The 15,205-nt window shown below is 46.5% G+C and overlaps 2 protein-coding genes across 3 annotated transcripts in view; one reads left to right on the plus strand and one right to left on the minus strand.

Moving 5' to 3' along the window:
- Positions 1-32: 32 nt before the first annotated feature.
- LOC128271372 (polyadenylate-binding protein-interacting protein 2B) lies at positions 33-3,196 on the minus strand. 2 transcript variants are annotated; one of them, XM_053008861.1, is made up of 3 exons: positions 2,990-3,196; positions 1,951-2,399; positions 33-1,890 (listed from the first exon to the last, which is right to left on the minus strand). In XM_053008861.1, exons 2-3 carry the CDS (start codon positions 2,346-2,348, stop codon positions 1,734-1,736), a joined length of 555 nt encoding a protein of 184 aa, XP_052864821.1. In that variant the 5' UTR covers positions 2,349-2,399; positions 2,990-3,196; the 3' UTR covers positions 33-1,733. The 2 variants fall into 2 exon arrangements, with proteins under 2 accessions (XP_052864821.1, XP_052864823.1); XM_053008863.1 differs by lacking the exon at positions 2,990-3,196 and adding an exon at positions 2,719-2,783.
- Positions 3,197-10,930: 7,734 nt separating this feature from the next.
- LOC128274898 (uncharacterized) overlaps positions 10,931-15,205 on the plus strand; it is a 29,131-nt gene continuing 24,856 nt past the window's right edge. Inside the window, exon 1 of the mRNA XM_053013239.1 lies at positions 10,931-11,026. Within this exon, the coding sequence (XP_052869199.1) occupies positions 10,931-11,026 (96 nt within the window). The remainder of the gene's footprint in view (positions 11,027-15,205) is intronic.

Consider the following 15,205-nt stretch of genomic DNA (forward strand, 5'->3'; position numbering starts at 1 on the left):
AAATTGTCCGAAACATATATTAGTTGTATTCGAAGACTTCAGTCTCTTTTATTTCTTTTTGAATTGTTTTGTTCATTTTTTCGTATTTTATAGATCACACAGTTAGGTTTTATTACATTTAAAAATGGATTAGCTCTAGATAACTTTTTGCACTACTTTTATATACTTCTTTTTTTCGCATTGCTGTGGCAGCACTAGAATTACTTGTGTCATGGCGCTACGGCTAGGTTGCTGTTTGGAACAAAACCATTATTTTCTAACGGACAGTTTTATGCCAATCGGTTTCGATTTCCGGTGGCTAGTATCATGTACACGGGCAATGAAATTTTCCCGTACGTTCGATCATAAATGCAAACGGAGCATCCATTTCTCATAGTTTGGCGCAACCATACACGAGGGTAGTGAGATCGAAGCGTGCGGCACGAACCAAATTAGACGATGCTCGTGCGCATTTAGAAAATATCTTGAACCGGGATTTACGGTTCACAAACAACACCACGACGGACATCTTGTTTTTCAATAGATGGCAAAAACAAGTTCGATAAAAAATGACAAAGAACAAAAACGCAATACAAAAAATCTTACTGGCTTAATTCAACGCTATGGATATGAATCAACGATAGTTGTATCACAGTTGACGCATCATCCTTTCTCTAGGAAAAGAAATGTTCTACCACTTGGTGTTAGGCAATTCAACAGTCGCCTTACAGCACACCACAGCCTTGGACACGCACAATCATAATATTAACACATACAGCAGACTTTTTTGTTGACGTTTTATACATTTTTTTGTGTTTGTTTTTCGACGGGCATTTCGACCCAGCTTACGGCTAATCACTAACAGTAATCTAGAAAGAGACGATCGGCGCATAAGGGCCGAGATTTCCCGTGGTTTGAAAATTCGTTAAACGTAGCCGCTACATCGTGTGTATATTTCTATATAAGGAGCGCAAATGTAGATATTCGTACGGCAGACCATTCATTATCGTAGGCGCGGGGCGGAGGGAAACAACAACATTAAAAGGAACTTGTACTACTCAACTAGCGAACTTTACACATTAATCTGTCGGGATGTATCCTTCAAAAAAAAAGCAAGGACAGTAGGTTGTTATGAAACTTAGCAAAAACGGCTTGTGATATGCAATTCCATTTGGCCGCAAATATAATGCGCCTCGAAGTGCACGTACTGAAAAGTTCTAGATCATCCTCTAAACTGGAGCATGAATAAAACCTCTGGGGCAAACGCAGCAACTTCTCACTGAACCATCGCCATATGATCTGCGAGTGATGGTCATGAGAGCAAAAATATCTAATCGTTGACATATAGCACATTTTACGATGCGGTGTGCTATTAAGAGTGGTCGATATTCGAAGCATAAAGGTGTGGTCCGGACATTTTCCGTTAAATACGTTTTAAGTACAAAAGCAAAGTATATTGAACATTTTCGAAAAGCTGGCATTATTTTGTGTTAAGTGTTTGACTGAAAGAACGGTAAAACTATATAATGCGTTACTTTTCATGGAAAAGTAAATTGAAACTTGTACCATATTTCCATTGGACATCTGCAAGACTGTCTTGTGTAGTTCTTAGGCAAAAATACGTACTGATTTGGAGACTTCAGACAAACACCTCGGAGTTTTAAAAATTTCCCATTTTCCCTCCCTTGGTTTGCTTCTTTTGTTGAGTATTTGCGTACCTTTTAAGATGATTTGTGTGTTTACGTAGCATGGCTTCAGTAGGGTATCGGTGCCACTAGCGAACGCAACGAGGGTACAAACTCGGCGGCCAGCGGGTTCAACGTCGAGGTCTCCACGTTCTTTGCCTGCAGGGCCAGTAGCTGTTGTTGTTCTTTGTCGTGCTGTAGACTAGACAGAATGTTCATCAGGCCGCTAACAGAAAAGGGAAAACTAGGTCAATATCGCACCAACAACAGTTCGCAAATGTGGTACCTTTCCCGCGGAACGTTGCCCATGAGCGCTGCGCCGGCCATCCGCTCGGCCGCTGCCATTTCGTCTAACATCATCGCCTCTATGCACTGGTCCATGAGCTCTTCCTCTTCAAGGCGTTGCAATTCCTGTTCGTCGAACTCGTCCTCGTTTTCCATCCACATGTATTCGGCAAAGTCATCGCCGACCGGACCAGAACTTTCCTCGTTCGAGTGCGAGCCAACACTGTCCGCGTCAGAGTCATAATGGTCGCTGTAGTAAGCTGACCCGTGGCCTCCGCCATCGCCATCGCCTCCACCACCGTTGTTCCTCAACGCCGTGGGTGCAGCGTTAATGTTGACATGGTTGTAGCTGTTGGAGCTGCTGCCACCGATGCTATTGTCAGGCATCTTCATTTTCATTTGCTTTGCTATTTGAACACGGGATGGATGAAGGGCCCGTTTGGGATTCAACTGTAAAACAGAAAACATTGCAGATTGCTCAGTACAAACAAGACAAACCACATGAGACACAAAAGCACAAAATCGTCACGTTTCACATGGCACATTTGCAAATATTCGCCATCAATGCCCTTTCACCAATTAACAACATTCGGTTTTGAGTCACAGTTTTCTGATTCTTTTCATAGTTTTTGTGGCGAGTACCCATGAAGCTGACTGAGCTAAACCCCGACGAAGCCCTAATCACTTTCGATACACTGTATTGCGTGCTAAAGATCCATTGATTATATTACACCTATTTGCGTGTCACTGGCCTTTTTATAGTGGATACCTTCACGGCTCGTGTACTACCTCAAGGTGATAGACGGAGGCGAAGGACGTCGAATGAATTTCATCCTCTGCATCCACGGTAAAGGCGCTTCGCGGAAGTCACAGAACACCATAGCGATCGAAAAAGATAACAGTTGCCACAGTTTTCATTCGTATCACATATTGAGAAAAACTATCTCCACCTATTCACACTATGTTGCAGGACACCATACAAATAAAGAAAAAGGCAATACCCGGTAGTGGCACCACCATCTTTTTCTTCTACCCATTACCTTTCAGTGGAAAAGTGTTGCCGAACAAACTCTTAAATGGCGTAGTGCGACGCGAATACTTTGACTTTTTAGGCACCAGAAAGAATCTAACGCTATCCACAGTGAATTTTTGAAATACCACAATTTCGTGACCAACAAGTCAGGTGGCTAGTAACAAGAAAAAATACTGAAGCAAATTTGGTTACGAGTTTGCCAAGCATAAAACGTTCTATCTACGACGTCTTTACTGGATTGCTTTGTTATTTTCTGTCGGTGTGTGCGGAGACCTCTCACACATAACTTCGGCGAACGTGCCATTGCCACACGCATAGGGTGCCCAGATTAGTTGGCGGCATGCTTGTCAGAGGCAGCATTTTCTTCTTGTGATGAAATGGTTACATCAGTATTTTAACTTACATTGACTATATTAAATAATGGCTAACGTTATGTGAATTATCCAGTGGCGATTTTAAATAGTTGAAAGATGCATCATAATCCTAGCAGCTGGCTGGTAACGCTATTAATTTGACAGTTTGCATGTACGCCTAGTGATGATTGACCATCTAGGAGCAATGTTTCACTTTGTTTTCGCTGGTTTAAAATATCGCGAACGTAAATTTGTTGTGTTGGCGCCAGCAATAAATGAAGTGTTGATGGCATTCATGAATTTTAAAACGTTTTACGACTAGATTTTATAAGAACTTCTCACCCACATTTGGAAAAAACCTTTTATTTTGGGTCCCGTTTAACAACTGCTATCACAGATCTGCTTATGCAAATTTCATTATCCATTGCTCAATCAAGCCTCAATTGCCCTCGAAGCCTTGATGAAGTTCTGTATTGCGTGTCGTGATCAATAATATTTTTTGCTTCTATATTTTCAAAATTATTCACTCTTGTATTGGTTTCATGGTGAGTGAAATTCGTTTTGTTGCAATCCAATACAAAAAAACCTTTGGCAGCGTGAAATTGTCTTGCGCAACACTCCACTAGTGTGTTAAAATGTAGTCTAGAATTGGCTTAAAAATTGAGTAAAATTATCACACATAAATTAGAAAATGCTGGATCCTTAAAATGAGTTACGTTTAATATGGCCACACAAAGAAAACTGTAGAAAACACTTCTCGGTTTAAACGTTGCGGAAAAAACACCATAACAGGTGGCAGCTTTGGAGAGCAGCAGCGAAGGAGGTTGGCAGCAATCTGGTAATCGAATCCACGTGGCGCGGCGACTGATAACGACATCAAACCCCAGGCAAACGGCGGTATCACTTCCGCGCGTCGAACCAGTTTTTCCGCGCCTTCCGGTAGTTCGGGGCAAAAAGTGTACGGAACGGGCCAGTCAGCAGCTAACCCGTTAAGCAACCCACGTGCGCAACTTGTTTTCCCTGAGCCGCGCCCACGGTACCCACACAAACTGTGTGTGGCATCATTCCGACACATAGACGCCTTTCCCGGCCCAGTGTGCTGGTACGTATCACACACACGCACCTCCCAACGCGTGATTTTCGGGGGAAGCAGCGCATTTTCCAACATACTATCAGCGGTTGTGTGTGCGGCAATGAAGACACACACTACCGCGAATTGCTGTTCGGCACGGCACAGTGGTCGGAAAAATCGATAGCAAGTGGCACGCACACTGGCGCACACCTGCGACCGGGCGCGAGTGTATAGCGAGCTTGTGGAAAATCTTGCACAGCTCGCAGTTGCAGATCTAACGTTGCCAAGCTAGGAGTAGTTAGCCGTACACCCAGGGCCCTCAGGTTGCTCCGGGAAGGACACCGTTTCTTCGTAGTGCCAGAAGTTTTTCGCCAGGATTGTCAGCCGTAGCGGAAGTGGTGATTTTGGTCGACCTCGTCCAGGCCCAAGTGGGGTGAGCTTTCATTTCCGGTATCGCAATTGCATCGGCATTCGGGACCGTCCGCAGCTCGTCCCATGGTTGCCCGGGAAAATGAACTTCGGATAGAGAGTGAGAGAGAGGAACAGAGAGAGAAAGATTGGATTGACAATTTTTGGCGGGTTTGGCATCCCCAGTTGAATGTGTAATGACAGTGAAATTATCATGAAGCCACCGGGATCCTATGGCTTCCGACCAGTTGTTGAAGCCCCCGGAAAATGGAAAATACAGCAGATAGAAGAGTTCAATAGCGCAATGATAAGCGAACAAGTCCTTATCAAGAAGTTGAATGCTGTGACTACAGAGTTGAAGTGAAAATAATTTTCCAGAACGAACCTCGGGTGTATTCCGGTCTCAGGACTTTCGCGATGAATGAATCGCTTATGCATCATTTACAAACGACAAGGAAAAATCGGTGACAAGTTGGCTACGACGTCAGCATTGCTGTCCTGTGTGTGTGTGTATTTGCATGGAGCGAAGTGTTTTTCAATTTTTTTTATTGTTTTATCGTACGCTCCCATGCCGTTTGTGTGGTACTGTGCGGCTGTGCGGCGGTCCTGTCCTGTAACTACCTGCCGTGTCCCTTCGGTGTATATATTCGGCAGTGGGCATTGCGTGTGTTTGTGGAACCGAACGCCGAAAGGAATCGACGAACCGAGCCGACCGACCGACCTCCTTAAACAGGCCCCAAAGTAAACGCACCAAGGAGCCGGAACAGCGCGGCAAGCCAGGGCTCTGGGAGTCACGAAGACGTCCCGCAGGTGTGCGAAAGTGAAGAATCGAAAAATATACAGTGAAGTTTATATGCATAATTTATTTTTAGCTACAGGACTGTTATTAAATCGATAACTACTTTTGGCTTTGGGGTCGAGCGGCGTCGTTTTTTTTTGCCTGCCCGCTGCATATTACGCCATTGTGCCCTCGGCGGCTGAGGGCCTTCGAATGCTACATTACATTTGGCCCGTTTTTACCGCAAGAAGACAAAACATTGTGCTCTAGCTACTACTATCATTGGAAGTCCGATTCGTAACAATTATTAGTTAGTCGAAAGTCTCAATCACGTCAGTTACGCCATCCTTGAGTTCTGCGTCTAATAATTTCGGTAAACATCCCAGTTTTGTGATGCTGGCGGAAAGCTCTCGTTGAATCTCGTGAAATTGGAGTCTTTCAGGATTTACCTAAACGCGATGCAATGTTCAATGACGAGATATGTGTTTGGGAGAGTTAGCGTAAACCGTGTTAGCAAAGTACCCGTAGCTTGTTAACCGCTCACCTCAAAAGCTATTTGACAAACACATCGTACAATTTGTTTTGGGAAATTACGATCAGGTGTGCAGCACCATCCCGAATGGGCAACACAACCCATCAACAGGATTTCAAAATCTCCATATTCAATTATTCCGTCCGAGCTGGGTAGCCCTTGACGGGCAGCGTCCACTTCGTCAACTTAACACATCGTTGACGTTGGTTGGTTTCAAATTCATCTCCGGGGTGCGATGCTCGTGAGTCATTCAACTTCAGACCGGACTCGAGCTCCTCGAACGAGCTTATCAATAATTTGAGCCCATCGTGCCGGAACTGTGCCAAAAATGGTTCCGATGGCTCGATCAGCAGCTGAATAGTCCCAGGGAGAGAAAGAGATAGAGAGAGAAGGTGAGGGTGATGTCCGACATTAGAGTCCCCGTCGGCCAATTATGGTTTGATGCAACGAGGTGCTTGCTGCTTAGAAACACGGCGGCTGTTGGACCTGTGGTTGGTGCGGTTGCTTCCGGTACCCTGTGCAGGGTTGCATAACACGCCCGCAGAGCGCCGTCGAACAATGTCGGGACAGCCCGCCGGTACTTCCGGTGCTGCTGCTGTCAGCAAACCGAACCGAAGAAAGCCGGCGCTGAAAGACGTCAGCCACGGCAACCGCCGTCATCACCGCCGCTGGGACCGCCCGATTTAATGTTGCGGTAAAATCGATGATTTATTGGAGGTTCGTTTTTTTCGCGCGCCTGACTGTGTCCGTTTGTGGCCCACGCGGCGCAATAATCGCTCATCGGATCGACGAATGGCGTCGGCTCGCATCTCAATCCACCGCGACCGCCATCAACGCGCCAAGAAGGGAAAGTAAGTTCATTACCATATTCCACGCTAAAAATAGCGAACGACCAACCACTTCGTGGACGAGCGCGGACCCGATTCGTCCGTCTTGTGGATCATGATTACGCAGCGGGGTGCGCGGTCCGAGGGCGAAGGTTACATCGAAAGGAATTTGACATCCGCCCCTCATCCGGGGCTTCGCTCGCGCAACCTCCCGGCGATAGAGTTTCCCGGCCCGTTGCTTTCAGTTGGAATGTTTTATCCTGTGTTGGACATGTCAGCAGACTCGCAAACATCCCGCACCAAGAGGGTGGATTTACACATTCTGTTTTGGTGGCTGTGGTTGGCTTGGCTTGCTCGCGGTCACGGCCCGCCTCCCCGAAGGACGACGGGTGGATTATTTTGTAAATCTGGCGTGAAAAATTGTCCCAAACCCAGAAAAGAATCAACGCAGAATGCGGGTTAAGTGCATTCGATGGAGGCCAAGGTTCACGGTGAAATCATACAATATAATGACCGAATGATCGACTAAGAATTCTTTATGTCTTCGTATACTACAGAGCATCATTGAAAGTAGAACTGTTTGAAGATTGCATAGTCGTAGATTATTAGGTGAACATTAAGGTTGTAGGTCTATTACATAAAGTGTTTTAGCGGTTTGCTCGTGTCCACCTTTGTCCAACCGTATCAGTGGGTGTTTGGTGCTTGTCCAGTAATTCGTAATGGATTACTCCTAACTGAGTTAATTAAATGAACTAAATCAAGCTCTTTATGATTTTGTTGAAGTTATTTTACAATGCGATAGGACCCGTGGTGTACTGTCACGTAAGACGAAACTTTGTGAGACTCTTCCCACGGATGGCCTACCCGGTACACCACCCACCGAGATTCTCCATTCCACCCTTCCGGGGCAACTGTTCACAGTTTTACTTCCGAAGGGGCGGGTTCTTTTTCCTGGAGCGGAAAACCATCTCTACAAAATCTCTTATAGCAGACATTAGCAGTAGTAGCAGTGCTTGCGTTGAAGATATGTTCCGTTAAGATTGGAAAGGAAGCTGAGCAATAACTCTGTTCAGTGATGGTTATTTGATTAAATACACTAAAACCTAAAGTGAGCACCGTTTGAATGCGCACCCGGCGTACTGAATAAATGTACAGTCTAATATTAGTGGCCATTTAACAGGGTCACGGGGCGTAGAAGCGCGACCTGTACCGAATAAGGTTAGCAGGTTAATGGAATTTGGGTAGAGGGCATCAATCATTTTAAAACAAGCCAAGGCAACTCTGCAATGCGTTCACTAACCGCTTCAGGATCGCACGGAAGTGCCACTGTGTGTGTCGATGAAGCGCTGGCGTGAAGAAAGTGATTCTTCGTGCGTTAAATGCAGCTGATAATCGGATGCATCACACAAAATGCCTTTCGTCAGATATTTGTCAAAAAATGGGATCCATTTCTGGCCATTTTGACCACATTTAAAATAACATTCTAGACGCTCCATTAGTGGAGCGCCCATGCCTTGCTCGAACGCAAATCTCGATGTATGATGTCCTCCGTTATCGGACTATTAAGCGAGATGATTGCGTATCTTTTACCTTCCGACTTGTTGACTTCAGTGTTTACTCGACCAACGTTAACGGATTATCCGAGGATGCCAGATACAAGTCGGTTGTCTCAACTCTCGTAGGATATCTGGCCAATAAAGTTTCGATTGAGCGACCTCTGCTGTATGATGACCATGCTCTTGTATAACCATGGCAAAAAATACAATGAACAAACGTAAGTTATAATTCTGCCTCTTATGTGGCTTTCGTATGTGCGCCATTAAAAATGTATTATACTAAAAAGGACATTCGCTTAGTTAGTCATTTGTGTGCACGTTTACAAACATCCGCACGCAAGCGGCTCTTATCTGAGTGGCCTCACCAGCCGGCCCCTACGTCAACTACGACGGTACGACGGCGTCAGAAAATGATACGGATCCGGTTGCCATTCATTCTTCGACAACAAAGTCTGTTCCGGATGCTTGGGTCGTCGCCACCGAGCATCCCTGCAGTCGCTGCTCAATCGGCTGATGAACTCTATTTTATCAGACTCCGCTCCGGTGGCCCGTCTGGGCTAGACCAGTGGGCCAGAGCCTAGGCGACTGTGTGGGCCCACGCAGAGGCACTTGGGTGTCCTAGCATCGCATGGCGCGAGACGAGAAATTGATTTTCTCGCCCTCCCAACCCACTCTCATGCTGCTGCTGGATCAAGACTAACGCAGCCCATGGAGGTAATGGTTCGGGTATATGAATTTTTGAAGAATACTGCAGTATCTGCAGCCTCGCACCTTTCGACGTAAGACCTTCCGGCAGCAAGTTGTATAAAAAAACATACGGAAGTCACAGCAAAAAAAACCTATATAGATTACCGAATAAATGGAGCCGCATGGTGGTTCAGGTCGACATTGCTGTTTGGTGGCTTTGTCACAATTCTTTACAGAAACGAAGTCAGCGCCTGCTACCTCGTGTTGTTTTAACCAAAAAAGGCAAAAAGAAACAAAGCACCATGAACTGGGCACATCGTGACAGCGCAGGATCAGAAAATAAGACTTTTACCCTCGACACTCCCGGGCAGATATTGGCTTTCTATTGCAACCAACGTTCAAATCATTGCAGTCGCTGAAATGGAGAAAAATGTCAGACCTCGACAGTAACGATCGGCTTCCGTACCTTCCTCCTAACACTCTTATCTGCCTTGCCGCGTCTTTTCCGAGCGGTTTTACCTTGCTTTCCGGGGCGAAAGCTACACGATATCGACAAGATGGCACACAGCTAAGCTTGCCGATTATTTGACACTTTGATCGCCATGGACAGCCCTGGGTCGGTTTAGTTGGCGGTTGTGGTAAGCGTTTTTCAACATCCTTTTGAATCCACATTCAGCCCGTTTCCATCCTTTGGCGAATCTTTCGCGCGTCCTCTCGGTGCTCCGTTGCGGAACTTTATCGCCAGCAGATAACGTCCATGTTTGGTGGACCCAAGAAGGTGCCAACGATGGTTTCAAGCGATTACGGTGGAGCGGTTCTTTTTCTATTGAATTGTTTACAATGCACACGGCAACGGTTCAGACTGTAAGGCGCTATTGAAGAGATGACGGACACGGTGTGAAGTCGTAATTTACAAATTATAATTTTCATCTCCTCGGCTCGTTACCAACCAATTGGTGGCACTGGGGGGCACAAGTTATCGTGACACGATACACTAAAAATAAAAATTACAACCCGCAAGTGAATGGCATAGGTGTGCGAAATAGAGATTCGAGCCCGTGCGCGACCGACGCGCGGTAAACCTTCGATCAAGATCAAGGATCGCGCGCGATAACTGCGCGCGGTGAACAACAAATTAACAAGGCTTCGTCAGTGTGGGCGATGTGCTAGAACCCGAACTGTTGTTTCTATCGACACCGTTGGGTGTGTGTGTGTGTCGGTATCAAGAAAAGGGTGACCACCCTAGTGGTGTGCAGTAAGTGAACGTGTAGAATAAACAAAACGTGACATAATGGCCGCGATCAACAGATGAAATAGTGACCGCGTGGCGTTGGTCGGCTTGGACTGCTGTCAACAGCGCGCAGTTAGTCTCAACGTATCGTACCGCCGTATCTTCTTCGTCGCTCAACCTTCGTGTTTCTACCATTTTGTGATAGGTTCATCGTTTGCTTTCCCGCCGACACGTCCTCACGTCCACGTGGTTCCACGAACGGCTCCGTCTCAGGGCTCAGGAAGGAATCAGCGCACCCCGAGGCAGGCTGTGAAGTGAATGAAAAGCTGCAACGAGTGTATAGTGTGTGCGGGTGTGTGAGTGTGATTCCGTGCCTGGTGATGCTCCGTTTGGTCGTCCTGCCTGTCGTAAGCAGTTGTTGAACGCGCAGCCCTGCCCACAGACACCAGTGTACATGTGGGAGGAAGGAGTTTAGCTTCCGTACGAGCGCCCGCGACCGACATCATGCATTTGCATTTTGAGAAAAACTCCAACACAAGATGCGACTGCCCGATACTGTCGTTGTCCTGGATGGGCAAGGTACCGGATGACATTCCGGAGGTAGGTAGCACAGTAGCATGCCCTGTTTGCGGCTTTCGCTGCATTTAGTTCCTAAAACCGTTGATAATCCTACCCTAAACCATCTCATCCTATCGTATCGGAACAGCTTGTGGCATATTTAGGGCAAAAGACTTTGGACCAAGGGAGCCAACATGGTTTCAAACGTGAACGAAAGAGTAATTGAATTAAATGTTGCTTCATTGTCTGTGAGTCCAGCCGTTCACAATGGAATTCGCTGTTCTTCGAAAAAGGAAGCGTTTATGAAGATGATCATGATTTTAAACTATGAGTACTAAGTACGATTAGACCCTGTTGTGAGTTATCATAAATATAATAACCCTTTAATCTAGCCTACGTTTATCGAGAGATGATGTTGAAATTATGAGCATAGTTTTCCTGAAGGATAAACTTATTGACTAGCTTTGTAGACAGCGAACCCCCGTCTTTGCTCCTAATCACTAGGTTGTTTATTAAATTCGGAGTCTCGATAACAAAGGGCGCTGCTTTTTGTTTTTTTTTGTATATTTGTTTTTGTACAATATTCTAACCTTATTTTTGTCACAGTGTCACAAGACGTGTCACAGTGTTTTTTACAACGGGGAAAATCAAGTATCGTGCAGTGATTGAATTTTTATTTTTGGGAGGTTTAAAAACAAAGGAAAATTATGAGCGAATATTGAAAGAGTATAAGGACTCTTCGCCTTCAATTAGTATATTAAAAAGGGGGGTTTCTGAGTTTAAACATGGTCGTACAAGCCTTAAAGACGTCAAAAACGTAAAAAACAGACACAACACCAGAAATTGTAGAAAAAATACAAGATATGGTATTGGAAAATCATCAACTCACTGAAAGAGATTTAGTATTAGGCCTAACCATCTCATTGAGCAGTATAACCAATATTTTGACTGAAGTATTGGGTTTCAGAAAGCTAAGACTAAGAAGTGGTGTGAACCTTGTGCTTCGGCCCGAAACGAGTTCGTGTCCAGAAATTGCCCAAAAAGGTGTTCAGTGCATCAGTTTTTTGGGATACGAATGGAATTTTGTTAGCGGACTACTTGCAACCTTTAACCTTAGACCTTTCAGACCTACAGAAAGTGAAAATTCGTGAGAAAAGACCTGGTTTAAAGAAGAAAAACACCCTTTTTCATCAAAGCAATGCACCCTGCCCCAAGAGCATTTTGAAAATGGAAAAAACCATGATTTAATGAACAACTTAATAGGAACCGTGGAACGATTTGGAGCCAAATCTAGGATATTCCTGTACATTCCCTTGCATAAGTTTTGGCGAGGTTTTTTAATGGTTCGCTCAAACGAGATGGCCACAAAACAAATGTTGGTCAACGTCGGTAATGATTGCCTGAAGAATGTTTACGTGCTCAAGTAAGCGTTCATACAAGGTGTAACCTTCGCTAGGCACCATGGAGATCCGCACGTGGATGGAAGCTTTCAACAGGGCAGCCTTCTGGCAACTATTGTTGCCAGCTAATTATGCCCGTGAGGAAAGCTCCCCCGAGCCTAATGCTGCTTGCAATGTTTGCTTTGTACTCAACAAACCCTGGTCTTGGCGAGACGATAAATGGAAATTTTAAGAAAAACTTGTGGACATTGTACAAAACACAGATAAATTATGACAGCATACATAAAGTTGCCAATATTTGAAAGATCTTCACGTCGTTCATGATTCAATCGCATGGTCGCAAAACAATGCCCCCTGGAAAGATTCCAACAAATAAATATCCTTACAGAGCGAGGCCGGTGTTGGTGTCGTTGCGGTGACTACTAATCGGATTACGAATTCGTTCCGTGCGTCAGAGCCAGTAAGACACCGGCAGTCGTGCGTCTGTTATGAGAGCAGCTCATCACCATAGTCACGTGGTCGGAAGCTCCCTCAAGCCTAAACGCAGTCCGTGGTTGCTTTGTAATTTGTCGTAACTTACACCAAGATTGCCTTCACAAGAATAATAGCATTTGCCCTGAATGGCACATTGTATTCGTCAACCGAAAAAAAAACGCCGACGACCTGTCAATTGATGGTGGCGAGAACATCAAGGAGAACTGAGGGCGATAATGAGAAAATTTCGACGCTTACAAGTGATCAGCAAAGTAAACAAACGCTTGGCGAGCGCACTGATTGAAGTGTTTCTGCCTTTCGCAGCGCGGAGCACGGGCGTTGCGTCGAGTGGCCACAGGGAAGGTACGCTCAGGATACGGGGCTCAGAATACGGCACTCCAATGTCGGGGCGAGTAGGCACACCGTCGATGGTGTGGTTTTTGCCGATTGCCACGAAAGGGTTCGTTCGCTCGAATAAAGCACTTCCGTCGCCTTCTTTGCCTGCTCGAAACGTAATCCTTAACGGTTGAAGCAGCTCTCTGCTGTTGCGATATGCGTGAATGCACTTGAAAGCAATCGAGCCGAGCGAGGTATTTTCCCGGTTTGTTCGCAGTACTGCAAATTAGGAAAATTATTCGACAACCTGCCGTGCCGCTGACAATGGCTTTCCGAAGTTCCCGGGCGTAAGTGTTCCACGGCCCGACGGACGGACGGGCCGTGTTTAACATTCTGGTTGACAGCTGAGTGGGGACCGACAACAAGGAGCGGATGGAATGTTTTTCACTTGTCTACCGATGACGATGGTGATTAAATTGGGGTTGTAACGAAGTATCCTCCGGTGGAACAGTCTGGTGAGCGGCGGGGAATTTGCATTTCCCTGCGTTAGGTGTGTGTGCGGTTCGGTCGAGTCAACAATGACACCCCGGCTAGACAGCGTAATGAATGCGAACCACTTGTGCTTGTGGTGCAGAAATTCGCAGCAGTCTCGAGAGTTTTGGAGCTCGCTGAGGCTGAGGATTCTCGTTTGCGGTACCTGATAGCGTGATGGTGCATCGAGAAGGATTGTTGTTCCGGCTTGCATAACACGTGTGATGTACGTTTTCCTAATGATTCCGGGCACGATGATCCGGCGGAGCGGAGTTTTCCGTTTAGTTTTCCGATCGGCCTACCTGAGACAAGCGATCCATCACACCTTTGGATCATCAATTCCCCAAGTTCCAGCGGAGTAATGGTGCGCTATAAATTTGTCATTAATTATTAAAGCATATGCATCTCCGGTACGTGAACCGTCCTGGGTAGACCGCTCACGTCCGGACCATCGGCCGACGTCCGTGCTGTTCTAGAGCGATTTCGATTCAATTTACTAAAACGGATCGCAGTTCCTTCGTGATGTTTTGGTGTGTTCTGGAAGCGGCGGTTTCTGGCCCAATCATTGACGGTACCACTTGAAGTACTTACTCAGACGAAATGACTTTCATCCTTCCATCCGCCAGTGACACGCGCGTGCTTCTGGTACGAACGTTCCAAAGTCATTACCATTACATCCACATTCGACAGGGCCGTGTTTGCCTGTCCGGCCGGGCTGTCGACTATCACGGCCCGGCCGTGAGTTGGTTCTTAGTCCCGTGTACCTCCTACGTAAGCCCGCCCGAGTTGGAGAAACGAGCCTGTGGAAGCCTGACGTACGCTTTACGACGACGGGTGCGCCTCGGAGTCGTTACAGCGAACGGCTTGTTGATTGTCCTTCCGACCGCACGACCGAGGTTAGATGGGCTGCCTGTGCATATGCACAATGTAGTCAATGCGATAACTTATTCAGCACATGCCCAGGGCGCAGCCAACTCTCTGGACTGGGCTGGGCTGGGCTGGCCCGGACTTGCAGTATCCGTTGGTGCTCGCGACGGGACGGGAAGTAATTTACAGCCAAATCGTCAATTCTGGTCGTCTTTCCTTGTTTCCTCGCGGTATGCTAACCGTTCGTACTAGCACCGGCGGCGCTCGCTGTTCCGCAGACACACATCCTTTTGCCGAAGGAGTGGCTGAACAACGGCCAAGAATCCATTACATCATCGCGTGCTCGGCAGCTCGGAGCGCATAGCTGTCGACTCCAGGGCGTCTTCACTTCTAGTGCGATCCTCTGCGCACTGCACACGAAGCCTGCAAATGAATTTGATTCGGCGTTCGTGGCCGGCCGTCGGAATCCGTTGTAATGCTTTTACCGATTCTCCATCTCCGTTCTCCGCGCCCTAGACCAATCACGATGGCGTAAGTTGAGCTCTGTAGTGCGAGCGTACTAACCTGGTCGGCGCCGGGATGAAACGTGGTTCGTTTGAATGTTCCTTTTTTC

This window comes from Anopheles cruzii, chromosome 3 (assembly GCF_943734635.1).
Source record: "Anopheles cruzii chromosome 3, idAnoCruzAS_RS32_06, whole genome shotgun sequence".
NCBI classification, from domain to species: Eukaryota; Metazoa; Arthropoda; class Insecta; order Diptera; family Culicidae; genus Anopheles; species Anopheles cruzii.